Source organism: Mizuhopecten yessoensis, unplaced genomic scaffold (genome assembly GCF_002113885.1).
Source record: "Mizuhopecten yessoensis strain PY_sf001 unplaced genomic scaffold, ASM211388v2 scaffold1779, whole genome shotgun sequence".
Classification (NCBI taxonomy): Eukaryota; Metazoa; Mollusca; class Bivalvia; order Pectinida; family Pectinidae; genus Mizuhopecten; species Mizuhopecten yessoensis.
The window spans coordinates 1,118,215-1,142,126 of NW_018404217.1; the positions used below are offsets into that span (position 1 = coordinate 1,118,215).

At 34.8% G+C, this 23,912-nt stretch overlaps 1 protein-coding gene across 1 annotated transcript in view; it reads left to right on the top strand.

Annotated features, from left to right (window-relative positions):
• The window catches only part of LOC110440729 (carbohydrate sulfotransferase 11-like), an 18,276-nt gene extending 791 nt beyond the window's left edge, over positions 1 to 17,485 (top strand). The window contains exons 2-4 of the mRNA XM_021483881.1: positions 9,174 to 9,226; positions 14,605 to 14,820; positions 15,698 to 17,485. Of these exons, the coding sequence (XP_021339556.1) occupies positions 9,174 to 9,226; positions 14,605 to 14,820; positions 15,698 to 16,621 (1,193 nt within the window). The 3' untranslated portion in view covers positions 16,622 to 17,485. The remainder of the gene's footprint in view (positions 1 to 9,173; positions 9,227 to 14,604; positions 14,821 to 15,697) is intronic.
• The last annotated feature ends 6,427 nt before the right edge of the window (positions 17,486 to 23,912 follow it).

Genomic DNA, 23,912 nt, shown 5'->3' on the forward strand with positions numbered 1-23,912 from the left:
CCCCCCCCCCCCCCCCCCCCCCAACACACACACACATCCAAACACACAGACAGTTATGGAAACACATGATGATTGCTCATTTTAGAATGTCTATTGTACCAAATTGGGGATTTAAAACAATAATCAAATTTTCAGAATATATTATCTGTACTTATGCCATTAAGTTACTCAATTCTTCGTGCTTCTATGTTTTGAAGGAATAGAAATTTCTCCTTATAAGTTTAACCATTCAATGTATGTAGAAAGGAGTATTCTTCTAATCCATTTTGTTTTTATCCTTATATAATTTTCTCCAGATCAATCAATTCTAGACTGCCCCCGCTATAACCCTGACCAAGTGTTGACCTCTTTATTCGATCTATCGATGATTGTCAGATAAAATTGATTTTTTTTATTCAAAAATCAAATAGTGTTTTTGCTAGGGATAGGAAAAGAGATCAAAAACATGTTTTTTTGCCAATATTTAGAGTGATTAGAGAACACTGAGTCTGCCGATAGGTGTAAAGAGTCTTATTGGCCACTGATTTAACTTGCTACCTGTAGTACGTAACATTTCGTGGTAGGTAAGATCAGCAATGTCCTAAAAGTTAACAGAGACATCAAACCAAAGTAAGGTAAATTTTGATGTTCCTCCTTTCAGCTTCCATCTGTGATGGTATACATCAGCACTGATTTTTGGGCTACCTTTTTAAATAACATTTTTCTCATAATTAATTTTTACGATGTAATCTAATATCGTTATAGACTGTTGAGCCATGCAAAATAGAGGATCTGTCTCCTTCATTGTTATGTGTCTGTTAGCTAATATTTCAGCTACCATAGGAAATAAAATATATGATACTGGATCGCCTTGTCTACAGTCCCTTTTTATGTCTACCAATTTGGATAGAAAAATATTCTCTACGATTGCCGAGAAGTATTTCTATTACATACTTTGATGTGTTTTTTTCGTTTTCTTCTACTCCGGTCCAAATTAAACAAAATGAATACTTTAGTTTAAAGTCCCATAAAACAGAATCAAAGGCTTTTTCAAAATCGATAAAATGAGGTGTCCATGAGTATGATGGTGTTGAGTGTAGTTCGTTATGTCGTAGATTAACCAAGTATCTCCCCCGGGGTTTCTCTTGCTTAGGAACTTGTTTTTGATATGGAGTGTACAACTGATTTTAAAATATTTAAAAGTTGCATTGAGAAGAGTTATGGGTCTCAAGTTCTATAAATACTCTCTGGATATTTTACTGGATGCCCTTGCTTTTGTGTAGTAGATGGCTGCCTATTGTTGTAACTCATGTATGAAGTCTCAAAATATTGTTCATTATATATTATTATTATTTTTCTTTATTTTCCCTTTATTGTCATAGAATCCAACTGTATCGTTTATGGACTGTTATATCAACAGCTAATATATTTTCAACAACATCATCTGTCTTATGATGTTTTTCAAATTCAAATTTATCGTTTACAATAATAGTTACTCCTCGACTATTAGATTAAAAAGAATCAACTGAACACTTGGACCCCCTTGTGATATTGTAATTTCTTTCTTCTTCAATTGAAAAGTATATATCTTGAAGACAAATGAAACATACGTTTGAGTTTTTTTGTTTTAAAATGGTTTAATACGTCTGGTCTATTAATTTTCATACCAATGCCTGACAGGTCATTGGCGGTATTGTTATTTCATCAACACCTCATTTAGGCTGATTGTACCTGAGCCTTCTGTTTGTAAGTCTTTTTTTTTTTTTACATCCAAACATTAATGTTAGAGATAGAAAATAATGTGTAGTAGAGGAGAGATCACATTTATGAAAAACAAACAACCATGGACATTGAAATCTGTAAACATTGTTGTTTTTGGTGAGGTTTTTTTCGGAGGTTAAAAAAACAAAAATGGGTAAAATCCAGAAAAAATATTGTGAAAAAGGTGTAAACGAATGATTACCTACTGATGACCTTATTTGATATTTTTGTTACTGTTGTAATGACTTGATCGTATGCTAATAGTATGCCAAACTAGTCATATCATTGCTATATTATACATTCCAAAGTTTCATCCAAGCTGATTATAAATGAACTAGTCATATGGTTTCTTTGAGTGGTATAAAAGAAGTACATCTCAAAAACGAATGGATATATAATCATGTTGTTTTGACGTTAAGAAGATATGTATACATATACAAAAGGAATAACCTTTTATTTCATCGAATTGATAACGTATAGCAAGATGAAACTAAATCGCTTTTCACAAAAGTAGTTAGAGAGTGAAGCGTAACTCATGTCCAGCTTTAATTTCTTGACAACCGCTTCGCCATCATTGTACAAAGTATACACAAACACGTCTGGATAACTCTGACGGAGCACCTCTAGGGACAATGCTCTCCCTATTACACCTCTAGGGACAATGCTCTCCTATTACACCTCTAGGGACAATGCTCTCCCTATTACACGTCTAGGGACAATGCTCTCCCTATTACACCTCTAGTTACAATGCTCTCCCTATTACACGTCTAGGGACAATGCTCTCCCTATTACACCTCTAGGGACAATGCTCTCCCTATTACACCTGTAGGGACAATGCTCTCCCTATTACACTTCTAGGGACTATGCTCTCCCTATTACACGTCTAGGGACAATGCTCTCCCTATTACATCTCTAGGGACAACGCTCTCCCTATTACACCTCTAGTTACAATGCTCTCCCTATTACACGTCTAGGGACAATGCTCTCCCTATTACATCTCTAGGGACAACGCTCTCCCTATTACACCTCTAGTTACAATGCTCTCCCTATTACACGTCTAGGGACAATGCTCTCCCTATTACCCCTCTAGGGACAATGCCCTCCCTATTACACCTCTAGGGACAATGCTCTCCTATTACACCTCTAGGGACAATGCTCTCCCTATTTCACCCCTAGGGACAATGCTCTCCCTATTACATCTCTAGGGACAACGCTCTCCCTATTACACCTCTAGTTACAATGCTCTCCCTATTACACGTCTAGGGACAATGCTCTCCCTATTACATCTCTAGGGACAATGCTCTCCCTATTACACCTCTAGTTACAATGCTCTCCCTATTACACCCCTAGGGATAATGCTCTCCCTAGTATACGTCTTTGTCTAACACCTATCAGTTCTTTGAGAGTTCATAATACTGCAGTCTGACTTGCTACTTTACTCAAAGGAAGGACACATCACATAAATCCAACCTTTTCGTCATTAATAAATGTTACGATACTCATCACAGTACATGTACACGTTTCTGAGGTTTACGTACACGGCACTATATGGAACAGTTACTTACTACATTTTTTTTTTTTTTTTTGTCATCACAGATACAAATATCATAAAAGCATAAATATATATATATATCATGTAAACACATCCTCTCACAGGAGGCACATCTTTGATTTTTTTCCTTGGTTGGGATGAGTTCTGGAGTTCAGTATCTGAGAAGTGTGTTTTTTTAAACAAAAACTTACTTATAACTAGACATCACATAGTGTATACATTTACATCACACCACAAAGACAGAAACTCTTACAAGGCATGATATACTTACTACATAATATACATGCATTTGGAGTTTGTCTGAATTTCTGTTGATTTTGCCAAAGTCTTGTACATTGACATATATACATGTATGTGACGTAAAAACGACGTCGACCGTCGGACGATAAAAGCGTACACTGGAACTCATCTATGAAAACGTCATCTCCACTGTCTCATTGAAAATGTTCCAGGAGCATATCCCGCCGACAAAGCCTTACGACGTATGTGGCTTACACGAGTAAAGGGTGCACCGACATAAAGACGACGTGCCCACAGGCCATCTGCGAGCAATCGATTTCTCACAGTGTTTTGATGTATGGGACGATTATGAATGCCTACTTGTTACATCTGCATTTAAATGACGTTAATGCAAATGCACAATATGAATTGACGTCGAGACGTCAGGCGTGGACGTCGCGATCGGTCGGAAACGCGCTCTGTCTCCTGTAAAAGCCGAAAAAAGAAAAGCACTATCATAAAAAACATAGAATATATGAACATTTTCAGCACGGTATTAATCACAAGACTTCAGTAGATGTACAAAATAATAACTAAGTGTTTACAAAAGTTAATAAATTACACAAAACGTTTTATAGATAATATAAGTGTTGACATTACCGGCAAAAACAATGTAAATACCACCAGCGATGTCATTTCTACACAGAATTTCACAGATATATACACAAATGATCGGACTTTTAAGGTAAACGTTGAATAAACTAAACTTAAGACCATTATCTAAGTATTTTTTCCAACATCTGACCTTTTCCACACTCGTTAAACTTGACTGTATTATTGGTGTCTTCTCCGGTTCATTGTATAGAGATACAATGTACCAGGTGGGTCTGAAAAGGCGCTCTGTGGTGGAAAAATAAACTCCAAAATACCTAGTAACATTCAGTGCCCGGAAACCGCAATAGAAATGCAATGTCCTGACCCCTCTGAGCTTCTGTTAGTTGTACCATAATTTAAAATACAATAGAAAATGACGTATCTGTCAGGAGTACAAAGTGGTATGACGAGATGAATTACCGAAGTTTCCAACATTATTCTGCACATAAAGTTTGCTTCTTGATTTTTTCTCCATAAGGCTCAGTACACCAAATGGTTGAGCGGCTTTGCACGCTTGGTGTAGTTAACACTGACCAGGATAGTCATCTGACCGACCTTCATTATTTAAGTGATATCCATTGACGATATAACGCATTTTTATTTCTCCTCATGCGTTTCTTTTTCTATTAAGTATGTAATTTAAAGAAACATAATTTATTTTGGTGTCAAGCTTGACATTCTTGTGAGATGTGCAATCCCAACATATATCATGTCGATTGATAACGATTTCAATTTGACTACTTTGTATATATTAATTCTTTATTTGACTTACAATTGTTTACATGTAAGATGTGCTTATGTGATTTATTATTTATTATCTTTTTTATGAAGTATGATATATTTTTCTCTATTACTGTTGTTATATGTGTATGGAACGGGAAACATTCTTCTTATGGTATTTTGATAAATGTTTGCATGTTTTCGCACTTGTAAACATAATTTCATAATATGAATTAGGCATTGGGATGTGTTCCACTTGCTCTCCCACCAGACCAGACAACACACTTGTACATGTCTATTGAATGCTAACAGTTTGGTTGGTGGATGTACATAACTCACGGATTGACCAGGTCAACATCAATGTCCCTTAGGCCTCCTACTTATAATTTATTTCTTTTTCATTTAAACTGGTGTGAAATATCCTGAAAATGATGTATAGTAATGATTTAATGGTTGATCTTACCGAGTAGATATAGCGATGCTTCTGCAAATAAAACTACATTATATCCAAAAACATGCATATACATATGCGTAATTTTAAGATTAGATTCACAAACATTTTTGGTGAACTGCGGATAGACATGGTACGTTTAAACATCGTTAGTCACTCATGACGTCGACGGCTTTTGAAATAGGCAGACTATTTAGCGTTTCATTCACACCCTCCGACGTTCTATTAATAAAGGAGTATTTAAACAAATCCAATGGCGTATTGACGAATACGAAAGGCACCCCTGTTGAAAGAGATAATCAATACCGGTAACTATATACATTCTGTATGCTTGAACCGTATTTGGAATGTGTGTTACATGGTTGTTGTACTGGCTACCTAGGTCGATCCGCCGTTTCACCACACGAGAGTCTGTCATGTCCTATCGCTACTCAAAAGCAAATTGCTGACTGAGTGAGAAAGGCAATGTTTGCAATTATTAACGTTTGTAAAAATAGTTATGTTGATATAGAAACGCATTTAGCTGTGTTTGACACGTATGGAAATAGCGTACTTAGTTACGGGCGAAAGTATGGGGCTTCCATGCAGTACTAGATATAGAAAAGTTATGTCAATTTCTGCAAGCGTATGCTGGGGTTACATAGTAAGGCAAGTAATCATATTGAATATACTATGAAATAGAAAGGCTATTAAATAGTTCGTAAATTCAAATATTTGATAAGATTAAGAAAAGTCTGAAAACTCTGTTCTAAAATCATGCTTTTCGGAGAGGCGATGTAACAAGGATATATGGTTAAGTAAGGTAAGGTAAAAACTATACAGAGTTGGTCTTTTTATGTGTGGGAAGCCCCGAGTCTAAATAATGATATATTCTTTTATAATCAAGGAACGCATTGGTGAAATAAATAAACATGAATGGTTTGAAAAAAATAAGATCTTCTGCAAAATGTTCACCGTATCAATATATTTGTAATTTTGGACAACAATCAATATTTATTATGTAAAACATACTTGTAAAATAAGATTATCAGCACATAAGGTAAATATTGAATAAGGCAGGTACAATAATATTGAAGAGGAAACAGGGTGTGTACAATATGTAATATGAATGAGGAAGAAGATGAATATCATTTCAATTTGAAAGGTCCTTTTCTATGATGACTTAATATCTAAATTCATCAAAAGATATTATTGAAATCGTACTAGCATGTTTAAATTTATCCAACTGCTAAATAGTAATAGTATATCAGAAATTAGTGGTAAATATTCAGTGTATGCGAACAAGAAAAGGTCTCAACTTCTTTAATCAGAGGTATATTCGCATGGTTATGCATGTATTGTACTGTATATATGTTGTAACTGATAAGTCGGAAGACTTAAAGTAATTATAACTTGTTAACCTGTATTGAAGTTCTGTCAGAAGGGTGTAAACCATTTGTGGGAATTAGGTAGAGTAATTATATACGGGCCGTTAGATGTAGGTTGAGTCTATTTTCATGTTAACCTATGGTTTAAAGTGTAAATGATCATTAAGAGTCATTATTGTGATTATAATCTGTTGTTTTCCAGTATCATAGAAGTTGCTTACCTTATTGAGGTACAATGTACAGCACAGCTCATGTTTATTTAATGTTTAGTTTATCCCAAAAGAGGAATTAAAAAAATTAAACAATTTATACAATGTAATCCAATGAATATTTCCCCAGTGTCTGTGCATCATTTTGCATCACAAAACATGGGACTTACACTTCTATAGATTCTCCTGTATAGATGATATTGTTTGGGACGATTTGGGGGGTGATAAGACACCATTGTTTTCAGTATAGCGCAAAAAAAAACAACGTAAAAGCAAGAAATTGAACAGGAACATGCTTATTTGCATTTGAGCGTGGTTGTATGTTCATTTACTATATTTTGGGTAATGTAATATTTAATTTAGACATGTACCTATATATCATCGAGCATTACTGATGATAAAATGTTGGTATACATATCGCGTGGCAAAATTTATTCACAATTTATTTGCATTACGTATACAATGACGAAACACAATACGTCATATAGGCGGAATTTGTTAACCGTCAACTGGGAAGCCACTCTCAGAGCATTGCTATTATGCTAATTTAAATGAACATTAAACATTATTGCATTTATGTTGAAAATGAAATAAATTCCTTAAAAAATATCATTATATCATTTTCCACAAAACACATTTTGATGAATATTAATGAATTTAAATTTTGTGGTTTTTGTTGTCATGCTGTTGCATGAACGTCCTCCACAATTTTTAGCGAATACATGCTGTTCTCTCTACTGCGCTGCCCCAGTATATAAAAAAGCAATTAAGCTGTATCTGTTAAAAAAATTAATGACAAGCATTTACAAATGAAAAAACAAGTATAAGGAATGACATTTTTTTCAATATTCATGAGGTCAGAACAGCATTCGGTTACTGGACCTATTTATATATATATATATATATATATATATATATATATATATATGGAATATTGAAAGCGTAAATAATGTGCTGTTTAAAAATTGCTTTAAAACTCCCATGCATAGTAGAAATGTAAGACGATACTGTAGAAAGAGTAGGGACCACGTGTATGTTTACCTTAACGCAAAATACAAAAATGCAATATGAGATATTTAATCATTCATCAAGTAATACATACGTCATATCTTTTATCTAATATGTATATGACTTGTATGATGTACAATTTTCCTCTCTCTAACCTCTTCCGTTGTGTTTTTATGGTTGTTTACTACCAAAGTAGATCGATTTACAGATGTGTTTAAAGATAAAATATAATAAACATGACGAAGCCTTTGTGCACACATGTTTAGTAAATGGTTTCCTATATTGGTATTTAGGTCAAGGTTGTGTTAAATAACTACACGTTTAACTATACAGTTTTCAGACTTATTACAACATATGTTCATTATAAATATTTTACAGGACAAACCAGGTTTTTGTTTCTACACACTTTCAGTGAAGATTTTCTGAAGGTTCATAATATTTCGAATCCCTCCGAATGCACGTTGTTTTTTTAAATGAGTTTTGTTTTCATTTTCAAATAATATGTAATATGTTTATTATGTATAATATCGACATAGATTATTATACATTTTTAAAAACCCTTTAGTTAGAACGAAAAAAAGGGTATTCAATCCATAAAAAGTTTGCATTTTTTTTATAACAATATTTCTAATGTTTTCATCCTATAGCCTTTTTCGCTTTCATGATATACCTGGCCTCTATTATCTGTATGTTATTTATATTTACTAGTCAGATTTCATAGGGAGTGGGGTTAAACATTCGTTCACCGGACGAAATATATTACTGCAATTGTTTTATCACGACGCAAAGGAAACTTAAACCATAGTGTACTTTTTTAGTTTACTTATTTTTGATGAATACAATATCAGTAAAAAATAGAAAAGACCAGTTTTTTTGTTGTTTTTTTCGTTTTCATGAAAAAAACCATATTCTTCCAACAATATAAATCGTATGAAAAAAACACCTTTTCCCGTTTATTTTATCGATGCATACATACAAAATACATTTTCTTTATATCAATTTCCATATCCTACAATTGTAATTATATGAACCCCAAAATAACCTATTTGGAATGCACTGGTTTATGATACAGGCTAATAGCAACAGCAGCATTTAGTGTTAAAAAAACCCGCCAGAGCTGAAGAATTACTTTGTCGGTCGGCAAATAAGAGAGGTATTCTTACGTATTACCTGCTGACTAGTTCTATACAGTATTCATTTACGTTGTCATATCGTCATGTTACATAATATGTAACTTTATATTTACATTTCAGAATTTGGTAATGAACGAGACGTCGATGGACAATTTAAACATGGTGCATACGTGGTACGTAATATTTAAGCAATTTAATATTATTCTTTAGATGAAAAATTGCTCGACAAACGTTTTAAGACATGCTTGCTCATTCAAGTGTGTACTCTTCAGATTATCTTTACATCTAGCATGCAAAGGCGCGTTCTATCTCAGGAAGTTGATATTTCACAACTTTGACTTTGTATTCTGGCTTCCTTTTATAATCTGTTCAGAATTTTTATGGTGTTGGCCACATCTCTTTGTCAGTATTTAAATTAGAGTACAAAATAAACACTAGCCTGTAATCCCTGAACACTGTTTTTATTACAAAAATATCCAATTTTGGTCTCATCTATACAAATGCAGATGGTTTGTAGGTCTAAGACCGGGAAACATGGGGCTCCAAAAAGGGTTAAGTAAATGTCCGACTTTTCGGTTAAGGATTTTGGTAACCAGTTCGTGGTCTTTCGGCCGAATAACCGGTTAACCGGCTACCCATTGACAACCCTACATAATACATCTACATACCAAATCTATAGCATCGGTCAATATCGAAATGTCGACCAATCAGGACTCGACCTAACACGGACATTTTGTCAAATAAAACAAAATCAACGCAGATCGCAGTAGTGTTCGTAGTGACACTGCACACTTTTATATAGGGATATTGGACAATTTATAAATTTCGACTAATCAGAAGCCAGTCTGCAGCAGCCATTTTGCGGAAGATGTTGGCCTTTTTTCGCCTCTTTAAGAAAACGATTGAAATATTCAGTTAAACAACTTTTGTTGTGGTCCATAAATCAGAACAGAAATTGTTATAGCCTGAAATGACTGAGCAAATTATAGGCCATGATTTAGAACTTAACATCGAATATCATAAGTGACTTCATGTATTATATTATGTAACTGCAGTACACCTCTATTTCTATGATACTCGTATCCCTCTGTACAAACACGCATGCTTATTCATTAAATCTGTGTATGTTACATATTTTTGTATAAAATTGTAAGTCAAAAGTGTTGAGATAAAAAAACAAGAGGTCCAGAGGACATGTATCGCTCACCTGGATAATAAAGCAACCATGGGTATTATTCTTGTTACAAGCAATTCCTCCAATGGTACAGAACAAGAAATTCAAATTCTCCTACTGAGCCCCGCAACTCTGCACTCAAAGGGGCCACACCCATCATTTATACACAAGTAATACCCCTATGCCAAAGGATGCTCCAGACCAAATTGGGACGAAATCCCTAAATCCCTATAGGTATCTATATATATAGGTAGAAGAAGGATTTTAAAGGTTAACCTCTGTTTCCCCTATGGGGCCCACCCCTCTGCCCCAAGGGGGCCACAACCAACGTTGATGCAAAATTGAGTGTCATTGGCCCAAGGAGGCTCCAGACTAGATAAGGATAAAATCCCTTAATCCCTTTGGTAGAAGAAGGATTTCAAAGGTTTTATCTCTATAGCCCCTATTGTCCCAGTCCCTCTGCCCCCAGGGATCCAAACCAACCATTTATCAAAATTGAGTGCCCTTGGCAAAAGAATGCTCCAGACCAAATTGGGATGAAATCCCATAATCCCTATGGAGAAGAAGGATTTGAAAGGTTTTGGTTTTACCTCTATTTCCCCAATTGGTTTTTGTTTCTCTGCCCACAGGCGGCCACACCCACCGTTTATGCAAAATTCAGTCCACTTGGCCTAAGGATGCTCCGGCAAAATTTAGTCGAAATGTACTGGGTCGTTCAGGACTAGTAGCATTTTAAAGGGAAAAGTTGACGGACGGACGGACGACGAACGCTATGGCATGGTATAAGCTCACAATGGTCCTTCGGACCAGGTGAGTTAAAAATTAAAGGTCGAACAAGTTTGAAGTTGGAAAATGTTTAAAGTGTACGCAGTAGTTTCTAAATAAACAAGCCTAAACATATCAAAATCCCCCAAAATCAAGATCAGTGTTCGTACTCATGACAACTAGCAATATGCCAACTCCTTATACGATTTCTAATCCGGGTGAGAAATCATGCAGTGGTGAGAATTCATGTTGCGATCTCAGCAATTTTAGCACGATTTCTCACCTGGGTGAGAAAACGTGTCGGGGTGAGAAATCGTGCCGTAACACACCACCCGATCGTTCAATGTGAGGACGTGTCTTTACTTGTAGTTGAAATTAATATATGTGTCGGGTGTCGTTGATGAAGCAGAAGACCCTTACGGAACCTTATCTATTCTCCTTATATATTTTGCAAGAACATCCCTGTAAAATGTATTTTAAGATACGTGTGACGTTAAATAGGATATTTCTTCATCCATATATAAATGCATTACTTCCACCCTTTTATGCTTGTGATATATCTGAGACAGTGGCTGAACAGATATTGCTGTATGCTCCCATACTTTCTTATTTTGCAAAGCAGTTCAGATTCGTAAACTAAGATTTTCACACTGTCCAATCAACCAGTCGCTCCACTATGGTAAGCGTTTGTCTGTACAAACATTTTAATGTAAGAAATGTTTGCCCTACGTGACTATACTCATCTGTTTGACCACAACTGAGAGTGAGAGTTGGAAAGTGGGCCAAAGTTAGGACTTTTAAATGAACATTAGATCTAATGTAGTCGTTATGGACAGACTATACATATTCAAATATATGCATTAAACATTTGGTTTAGATGCTTGAACTATTAAGTTTGGTTCATTTATCTGCATATCTTCTTATTCGAGATTGGAAAAAAGCCTAAACATATAAGTGTCAAGCGATGTGTTTTTACATTAATGGGACTGAGCACCCAATTGCATATTTATGAATTGAATTGACGGAGATCGTTTCCTGTTCGTATCTAAAGGATTTGGGTGTTTATTTGTGGGCAAGTTCCATCTGTTGTTACTGCATCGGACCGTTGCTAGACCCAACCAATCCCTCTATCGCAAATGATGGTCCCCGCCGTCATATATATATCACATCACCTTCTCGACCAAACGTTTAAATCCATACGCCTGTATCCGGATCACTTAATAATTCAGCACATTTACTGATGCTGTCGCGAAACACTATCCTCGGAATATATACCAATATATATTTAAATAGTTTAAAGATAATGAACAAATCACTTGCAAGTGTATACATGAATGTGTACATACAATGTATAACAAGAACAGAAATGCAGACAAGTTTCAAAGATAACGTATTATGTATGAAAATGAAAAGATTCATATGACAGCTCGACGACATGATTAGTGGTAATAATATTATATTAAAAATGCGTAAGGATCTCAATCTAATAAAACTCATCATGAAACTGAAAGTACCATTTTTGGTCTTTATGTTATGTTAGAGTTTCGAGCTTCGAGTGAACATTTTGATGTATCACGTCGTCCGGACTATTAGCATGCTACAGTGTCGTGTTTAGAGTTCCTCTCATTATTAATCAAAGTAACTTCGTTCATTTTTATTGTCCTTTTCAAGCAATAGCGTTTTGTAAACGCATATTTACGTGAACAGTTTCATGACACTATTTAATATTACCTTCAACGAAATCAGTATGCACTTAATGATAATGTTTTCGATAGAATAAAGTGGCAATGATTAAACTTGTACATGTGTAGTTATTTCCCACTATTTGGATATGATTGTGACTTAAGGCAAGTTTGAATATAATAAAGCAGGGAATACTATAAGAGGCAGAATCGACAGCCGTCAAATGTCTACTTAAGAAATGTTCAGCCGGGTATTTTACGGAGTCAATGTAAAGGAAAACAATACACAAAGCGTTTGACACAATGCCCCACCACAAGCACTTGCTCGATATCATATAATGTACTGCGCTTTCGATGGTCTGACCCGATTTTAATTTAACGTTTGAAAGCCAGACCTTTAAAAATGGTTGATCTGAAATGAGTTCGTGTCAATGGTTGTCATGATTAATAATAGAACATATTACAAATGCCTAAAAAGCTTGATTTTGTATATAAAAACACGCGCACCTTTTTCGTATAAAAGAGTATATCTTTTAGTGCTACTGCATGAGAGATGCACATTTTTCTATAATGCCTTTATTTGGACTCTTGGTTATGTTTATGCAGTTATAAAGTTTAGAAGATTATAATACATAACTATGTCATGTACGTTACATTCAAACAATGTAGCACATGCCTAAAGTATGATTGTCTGAAGGACGCTAGCAGTACTACCGGTAGGGTGGAATTTGGATTATTGAGCTCTTTGTGCTATTTAATTTTTCTTTGGTATAAAATTTAGCAATTAAAAGGGGATGAAATCGCAAAGGGTTACGAGTACTAGTTGCTACCATCAATGAAAAAAATGACATCGCTAGTAGCTTTTACAGCTGTACTTATATGCCAATAAATAGGTGACAAATGTACCATGTAAGGTATAGCTGATTTCAACTAAATTCCTTTGTATGTCGTTAGCTGATGTGTTGATTTTCATACAAGTATTGTGAACTTCAGGATATTCATGTATTTCTTCGTATCTGATGTAGTGTAAATATTGAGTAGTTATTAAAATAGAAACGTTAGTGTTAAGATTCTCAAATCATCGGTGTTACCAGATCACATTAACTCTAAACAAATGAACCTTACCTTACCCAGGTAATATTTTATCACCGGGTTCTATAGAATATTCATGTTGTTGGTGAATATTAGCAACAATACATTTCATAGGCATGAGTAGCTATCGCCTCTAAGATAGGCTTTATAAAATATCAGTTGTGATATTGAATTATAAAGGAAGATTATTTAGTATGACTGACATGTACTGTACGAACACGTGCGTTCCTGATATTCTATATGAAATAATTTAAGATTCATTTCAAATTTCTACATGTCATATATCTAACATTAGATTTAGATCAATGTTCACCAGATTTATCGGGCTACGGGGTCGTTGACATCTAGCTCCTAAAAGATGGATCAATAGTCAATCTAAATTTGTAATTTATATCAATGACTTGATGATTTGAAAGCCAGGTGAAATTGGATCGAAACTAGAAAATGTACACGCGGATCTCAAAACGCGACAAAATTTTACTCTCCGCGACGATGACCTGATTAACCTATTTATTATAAACATAATCTTCCCCAACAGAACACCATTCTTACGCACGCCAACTGCCTCAATATTTGCTAAAACGAATGACAAAAATATGACGACCAAAATATTTGATTTGGTTTTAACACATGGTCAGCTCCTGACCGACAGACTGTCTTGGACTTGATGTGAGACACTGTTTCACACCTGACACATATGGACCTTGATAATGTCTTACGGCATTTTTGTTTAATACTGTGGGAGTTTTATGCCTCTGTGTTGACGCTGTGATACAGTCTGTCATATTGTTGACGCTGTGGTATACATTCACCTTTTTGTTTTGTTTTACGATTGTAGAAGAAATCCTTTTCATTTGTAACCTCTGACATGGAAGCGATTTATCAAGAAAGAAGGAAACGAATGTTGAAAGCATGTGTTGGTCGTGAGGCTGAAATGAAGGGAAAGAAAACAGCAAAATATGTGAAAAACAATATAATAATTGATCAAGTGTTGGGAATAGCCTATTGTCCAGTAGAAAAAACAGCGTCGACATTCTGGAAACGTGTTTTGCGGGTAAGTAATTATTTATTTTTATAAAATGAAATGTGTTACCAAAGTCTTGCCATCTTAATTAAATGTAGATGCATACTCAACAATAAGAAATAACTCGTTTGTATTAGAAAGCCAACATTTATTTACATGTTGTTTTCATAAGAATTGACCATGATGTTTTAGTTCCTAATTTCAGGGCTAACATCAACTGCATCAAAATTATTTAGGTTTTATTTTTTTTACTTTTAATGGCCATGTCGGTGTTTCATTAAAAGCATTTAAAATCACATTTGCAATAAGGATGCTGGCAGTGGCGGAACCATGAAAACTGTTAATAGTGTCTACCATAACGAAGGAATACAAAACAAACTTATCTACCGATTGGTACCGAGCTTTGTTGTGTATGTCGCTATTGAAACGGACTATTTATCTTGTAGTTATTACGGATATTCATTTACAACAAAACACAGCATCCTGAGGTGGGGGTATTTTTCAATACGTTGACAAATTTAAAGGTGTCATAACCTAACAGATTTTAAATGTTATTGTAGTAGTAGTATTGTGACCGATTTTTTTCATTTGTATGGTTTTACTGTCATGCGTTAATGTGTTCGTCTATGACTTTTTAGTTCTGAATGCTTTTTGTTATTCAAAATTGAAGTAAGGATCAACGAAATATTTCTTTAAGTTTAGATTGAAGGTTTTATGATACTATGGATGATTCAATACATATAGAATTAATGATTTAATGTGACATCAAATGGTGATTTGATAATAAAAAGGTGAAACTTTTATTCTTGTGAAAAGTTTTCATAAAAACAAACAGTTTACTGAATTTTCATTAATCCATCCAATAATTAATACTGATACTAACCTACATTTTTTTATCATCTTTCAGGTTGTGGTTGGCGAAGCGCACGCTAAATCGCCTTTTGACAGCTCAGTTATTGCACTGGCTACTTTTGATAACATGACTAGTATTCCGGAAGACATGGTCGATAGATTCATGAAGGAATCCCTAACATTTATGTTTGTCCGTGAGCCGTACGGTCGACTGTTATCAGCCTATGTAGATAAACTGTTTTCACCAAATCTGTATTACTGGAAATTATATGGTGCGTTTGGAGTAAATGTTACGCGGAATGAATCAACTGAATGTGGACACAATCTGACATTTAGAGAGTTTGTTAAAACAGTCTTATATGCGGATGAGCACAACGAGAAAAGAGATGGGCATTTTACCCCTTCTTATGAGCATTGCGATCCTTGTCGCTACAAATGGCAGGTGATCGGTAATTTGGACACCCTTCCTCAGGATATTTTCTATATTTTGGATCGCATTGGTAGAACAGATTTGATGCGATCCCTAAACAAGGATTTTCGAGAGCAATATTTGAACGACACAATATTAGACCAGTTTAATTGGTTATTTTATTTTCGAAAAAGCTATGCTATTGACTGTAATGTGACGTTCTATGAGGCTCAAAAAAGACTCTGGAAACAATTTCAAATCCGTGGTGTTCTCACAAAAGAATCGGAATTTCCCCTCACTACCGAAGAGAGTGAGGGTCTAACAAAGAAAAAACTAATGAGTGTTGTGTATAATGCGATGGGGAATGCGGAGAAACGGTCCAAAGCAAGAAAAAACAAAGCAGAAGCTTTTAAAGAGGCCTACTCGACGTTAGACAGGGAAGATTTAGATAAGCTTAGTAAAATCTTCCAACCGGACTGTGATTTGTACGGATATGACTGTCAACCAGAGCAATTGTTCAACACAGAAAGGACTGTAATTGAACCATGGTTCTTTAAATATGATACGTAGCATTCGTATCATCATAAAGCTATAGTGCTTATGTTAGTTTATACTTTTGGTGTAAGTATGGGTAATTCTGGTATAAGTATTGGGGACACATGGCTTGATAAAAAAATGTATTTCATCTCAGCAGTAAAAACAGGAAGAAAGCGGGTACTGATGAATGATCAGTCTCACAACGTCTTCACGATCAGTGGTCTGCACTTCCACCCAAACAAAGTATCCTTATTTTTATCATGCAACGGGCGAACTAATAGATAAAAGTTGGAATTATAGATAAACACAGTACTACAGTCTGTGTCTTGTCCATATATATCGGTTTTCGGACGGTATGCTGGATTATTTATCTCATAAACATTATGTGACGGTCTTGGTCCGGAAATTGTAGTCCGGAAATAAGTACCCGCCTCTATACAGCATGTTGGTTTTGCTTTCCAAGTTCCTATGTCTACCATGTGGAAGCGTCACAGTGAGTCACGCTGATATTGTTTAGGCTAAATGCGGGCCTCCCTAAGGAGTACGTGTTTATGATAACCTTATGATTTATTTCATAATGTATCTTTGATGCCAGTTTTTATGTTATATGCATATGTTCATTCTGTACGTTTGGTAAATCCGATGGTTTTGTTGGGCTTGGGTGAGTCCCGCCAGATTTCAATCGGTGTCGTCTGCTTGTTTGCTCAACACAATAAAGTAGTCAAATAGTATATTTCATTATTTTGTACTTCCTTATACTTCATTATATATTGTACCAACTGTATGAATATGAATGATAGTAAAGATGATATCGTGCAACTAGCCATATTTTTGTCTGGTATTTGACGTGTTGTGTTTTGAAGGATCTGGTTAGCACAGGGTCTTGTCTAATTTATTATCCGGTGATATGGATCAATTGTAATTTTACTCTGTATGTAATGTTGATGGCATACTGTTCATATAAAAGAAGCCTTAACTAATAGACAAAATGATATGATTGAGTTGTACTAGTAAAATGGCTATTGTTTAGCTCGAAATTTTTTTGTCAGTTTGAGATAATTACCATTGTTTGACCTAATTAGTTTTCAGTAATCTTATGAGTGTTTTATTTGTTTTGCTTTGTAGTTTTTCACCCTCTCTCGAGGTGTGTAAAGTAAATTCCTCTACGAGATGGAAACAATTAAGGGAATATTCGTCGATTTTTTTCGTCCTTTAGTTATTAAACATCACACATTACGATTCGGTGTCACATATGGCTGACTCCACAGTCTCCACCACAGTGGCCTAGTCGCGTAACACATTTACACACAACATACACAAAACATTTAAAGAAAACATGGACAATTTCCATAGCGAAGGTGCAGGGCTTGTTGGACATTAAGGTTAGATGTTTGGTTTAAACTTTGTTTTATTCAAATTTTGACAATACATCGAAGTACATGTTTTATAGAACAGAAAAGGAAACAAAAGCAAGTGTCGTTACACTTATGTAAAATCTCTGAAGTATTTTGATGAAATATTTTATGGAATTGTCACAATTTATGATGGAATCTACGGTCTATTAATTTATTCCATCCAATTTCTGTATATAGTTTGTCTAAGCTTACAAGTTTAGAAGCACCTGAAACAATCCTAGCAGCATCCAAATTAACATTCTCTAGTTTAGAAATATATTCTTTGGGAATGCTATACCAGACAGTATCAGCATATTCTACATGTGGTCTAATACACGAAAAATATATATTTTGTAATGCCTGTCGAGTTTAAATTTTGGAGATTGATAGTATTTAATATAGACGTTGCTTCCTGAATTATTTGTTTTACAATTTGTCTTAATTGCACATATGTAAGATTGGATGGGGTTGACTGTTTTTTCTGCCAAGGGTCAAACTTTCCGTTTTTTTAGGATTGAGATCAACTAAAATTTGGACAATACAGTAATTTTTAGTAGATATGACTCCATACTGTTGTTTGTTTCTAAGGTTTTTTTAACTATCATGTACAGAGTATTATCATCAGCAAACAATTTGATAAAAGATTTGATATCGTTGACTATGTCATTGATATAGATTGAAAAAACAACAAAGGTCCAAGTATTGAACCATGTGGAACTCCAGCCTTAATTCCTGCCCAATCAGAGTGAATATTATTGATATTTAGTCTTTTCTTTCTATTCGTTAAGTAGTTTTCGAACCATTTTAACAGCGGTCCAGTTATTCCAATTTTTGATAATTTATACAACAGCCCTATGTGCCAAAACCCATCAAATGCTTTGCTGATGTCACAAAATACTACTCTTATTTCTTTACCTGAATCAAATGCCTTAATGAAATCTTTGGAAATACGTAATAATTGGTTAATAGAGGAATCGCCTGGTGAAAAAGGTTAGATGTTTGAAGGGTTCTTATTGTGTAATAAGTTAATATATCTCAATATTATTATCGTGTATCGTACACTCTGAAAACGAGATCTTGCATTAAACACAGATTACTGAACCCTTTTTTCCAAACCAAACTAAACTAAAATGGGATGACGAAGTCTTACATTAATTATAACCATACTCAATATTTTGGACATATAAAGATATCAATACATCAAAATGAAATAGGTCCCGAAAATAATTTATAATATAAATGATTTTATGTTTTAATCTTCCATTATCTAGCTAACTAGTTTAATAGTTTAAGTTAAAATGATGAACATAGGGCACACAAACCAACACACCATCACCAACACCCAAACACACCCACACCCCAACACCCAAGTCCCCCAAAACACATACATAAAACTCGAAAATGAAAAACAAAATACATGTATATATTTATTTTTTATTTCAAAATATTTGATTAAATCAAATGATTCAATGGGAATTGGGCAACAGGCTATGCCTATACAAGCCCTCTCACTTGGGTTACATACATTTCAAACAATAACATAATTATAATTGAGATATTAACATATTAGCACTTGCTTGGAACATTAAATAGTACTTAATAGTTCCTATCTATCTCTGAACTAAGCAAAATTCAAAATTTAAAAAAAAATCAATTACTGAGGTAAAACAAATACAGTTGTTTTTGTTTTGTTATTTTTTCTTCACTTAGTAACCAGTATATATAAAATATATATATAATATATATATATAGAAAGCCATGTGTGTATACTGCATTTGTAAATAATCAAATTTTATAAATTTTACAACATATGTAAATATCAAAAACTGGAACCTCCACTCAATACAGTAAATATCAAATATTATTAGTTGAATAATTTGTAACACCAAAAAGTCCATCACCACTGCTGCTCCAGATAACAATTATAACTGGGCAGCACTAAAATGTCCATACACACCACCAATCCAGAGCATGAGCCGTGTTGGAGGAGTATTCATATAGACATGTATACATACACATTGCGACTAGATTTAACGGTTATTTCAAAGTCTGTTAGTAGACTCAATATATTTCTGAACACAGACACAAATAGCAGAATTAAGATCATGACTAAGGTGGTTACTTCCCCTAGTTAGTATATTGATATTATTTACTAAATGTTCAATCAGGTTTAAGTCGAGATTTAAATGTAGATTTAGTTGAATGTTAAGCTGCGAATGAGACAGAGAATCTAATAGGTTTTGTCTTTGCGTTATATACCTAGGACAGTATAGAAAGAAGTGATTCACATCTTCGTCATGGTTGCCACATATACAGGATGGGCTATTAGTAAGGTGGTCTCTAAAAAGATCAGAATTTAATTGACTTGCATGGTTTCTAAGATGACATAAAATGACGTTAAAAGATCTAGTCCCTCCATATTTAAAAGCATTTGTACACGTATCCTCAGCATTAGGAAGAATGGCATGATGGACGAGTTGCTTTTTAAGTTCACTTACCGACCTCAGATTATAATAATTACAATCGGATCTATTCCACCGAGACATCATACTAGGAAAGAAAATGTTAAAATATATACTACAATGTAGTTCTGCAAATGGGTGTTTGAAGTATACGTTGATGTCGAATATCATGGGTCACTAAGTCATTGTTTATGATATAAGGTTCAATGTTTTCAAACAGATAATTAGGCTATGACGGTTCGTTTTTTAAAAAAAATAGCATATGTTGCTGGTCATTTCTGCGTTTCTTAAGTGTATTCCATCCTAGTTCATTATAAATGACAGCATGACTATTACCCCTACGTAATCCAGTAACTATTCTAGCAGCATCAAGCTGGATGGATTCAAGAAGATCGGATTCTGTCTGATTGCAATTATTCCACACAACACTTGCATACTCGAGGTTTGGACGAATATAAGATTTGTATATTATTTCTAAAGATTTCCTGTCGAGCGTATACTTAAGTGATCTGAACAGATTAATTTTTAAGCCGCTCTTGGCGAGAGCCGAGCGGCTTCTTAATTATGTCCAGAGAACGAAATGACGGACCCACTTCCGCTCGGGGTGCGTGCGCATAATTCAGTCGTGCATGCTTCCGCTATATAGTTTCGTTGTCGTAAATAGAAAGCAGAATCTCTGAAACTCACCGGTGGGTTACATAGTCTTCTGATACTCTTCTCCAAATAACAATCCATACTTTAAATAATTGCCGAAAACAAAATGTGTATCTCCGGTGCATTCTACGAGTGTTGTGGTGGTGAAATTCGTGCACTGGGATTGAGCGTTTGGAGTGTTTGTTTTCGTGACTCTAATTCGAGAAAGCACATGTGAATACTGTCAAGTATTGACGCTGTATGTACGGTCTAGCTTTTTATATTTTGTAAGATCAAGGAAGAAGTAAAAGGCAGCTAAGCACTTAGCTTAATTTATGTACTGGAGTCGTGCACATAACCACTTTATTTGAATAAATAAAATTTAAAAAATATAGGTTTCGAAGAGTTGTCTCCCATGCATAAAAGCTAGGGATAGGAAGAGTTACTCGCCTTGAACTAAAAGCCGAGGATTGTGGGTAACCTGCATTGAGCGCGACATTGAGAAAATTTGTAAACAGCGCGCCATTGAGAAATTTTGTAAACAAAAAGGTCACACAGTGCAAAACTATTGTGTTAACCATTCTAAGTACAGACCTAGTCTGGTATACCTTCCGAAGTTTTCAACCATCAAAGGAGTGAATCTATTTATTATCGTCCTTCTGGAACTGGAGGAGGGGATTAGCGACACGAGATAACCCCCGGGGTAGCCCGTTGGGTTCCTGTTGGATCGTCGAGGAGTCGACATTTGACTTTAAGTATAACAGCTTTTCCTCTCAATATGAATTAGTACTCTGCATCAGCATGTCCACCTCAACACATAGAGTTTTAATTTTAGGACACAGCTTTGTGAGACGGCTGTTCGATTTTGTGCATGAACAGAATTTATCTACATTTGGCCTTTCTCAGTGTGTTGTTTACGGTGTAGGGGTCAGCGGTGCAACAGTTGACAAACTTCAAACGGATCGGACCGTACATGAAAAAATCAGCCATATCCAGCCGCATATTATTATTCTCCAGATAGGTGGTAACTGTTTGTGTAATAATGACATTCGTCCTGATCAACTGGCTTACAAGATTTTTCATTTTGCTCGACATTTGCATGACACTTACGGTAGCCATGTGTATGTATGTGAAATATTTCCGAGGCCTCGGCCCCGCGGGATCAGCGCGAGTCTCTACGAATCACGTAGATTTGCTGCTAACAAGGCTCTGCATGTTCTGGTTATATCACCAGAACTATTGCATGTATGGTCGCATCGACGTCTCTCAACAGCCCACTAGATCTTTTTCTTCGAGATGGTTGCCATTTGAATCCTACAGGATCGCAGAAGTTCTACCGTAGCGTTAGACTCGCCATTATGCATGCATGTAGACAACTTTCCACTCAGTGAAACACCTGCTGGTAGGTTGAGTTATTTTTCCTGAATGTTTATTTCAGAGTTAGGTACCCCACCCTGCCATTTGTTATTATATCTATTTATTGGAGCTATGGGCTATATAGCTACCTGTCCATCTAAATTAGTATGATGTTTTATTCAACAACCTTTTATGGCATTTATTCTCAGAAAATTACCTGCCAACTATTACAGTTTTAAACATTTATACAAGACAGATTGCGATTCTTTTCGCAGCAGCTAATGATATAAAAACAGTTGATATTGTACATTTGGCCATGTATATACTTGGGTTACCATTTAAATTTACTTTTTCTATGGTGTTGTATACAAAACTTAACTGTGGACTATCAGTCCATATTATTTGTTTACTTTTTTGTATTGGTCCTTTCACTAATATGGGTAGACCTATCACATTGGTATCAATCCAAAACCTGACAGTGTTGTATCTGTTCTCATTTTCAGTTATATTACAACACATTGTTATCAGAATTTCACATCAGTGTAATATATTCAGTATGACGGTATATTATATAGGTTAATAATCTTGTGTAGTACCTATTCATTTATCACCAGTCTTTATTTTTTATTTTTTGTTGTTATTTTATTTTTATTCCAGTGTCTGGAAATAACATGATTTCTAGCCCATATATTTATTAAACTTTTACTGATAAAGTACTCATGATCTAGACCTGAAGCCAGTTGTGGCAGTGTTGTGTCTGCATGTCCTGCTTTTTTACTCCTGTACATGTATTCAGGCTCTGACAGTGTTGAATCTGTTCTAATTACAATGTAATTTCTGGTGTAGTATCCAAATTTCAACAGTATTGTATCTGCCCCTATGATAAAAAGCTAATCTGGTGTATATATATATATATTATCCAAAAGGAGACAGTGTTGTATCTGTCCTAGCTATAGTATCTATACTCTGATGTTTTATTCAGTAGACAGTGTTGTATCTGTCCTAGCTATAATATCTATACTCCGATGTTTTATTCAGCAGACAGTGTTGTATCTGTCCTGGCTATAATATCTATACTCTGATGTTTTATTCAGCAGACAGTGTTGCATCTGTCCTATTTATACTCTCTACTCATAATCTGGTGTAGTTTCCAGGACAGGCATTATTATATCTCTCCTAATTATAATGTCTCATCTGGTGTTGTATCCAGCAGACAGTGTTGGATCTGTCCTAATTATATTATATATAATTATATAATCTGGTGTAGTATCCAGGAGCGGACGGCAGACAGTGTTGTATCTGTCTTGATTATAATTATATTTCATCTGGTGTAGTATCCAGGAGCAGACAGTGTTGTATCTGTCCTAATTATATTATATATAATTATATAATCTGGTTTAGTATCAAAGAGCGGACAGTGTTGTATCTGTCCTAATTATATTATATATAATTATATAATCTGGTGTAGTATCCAGGAGC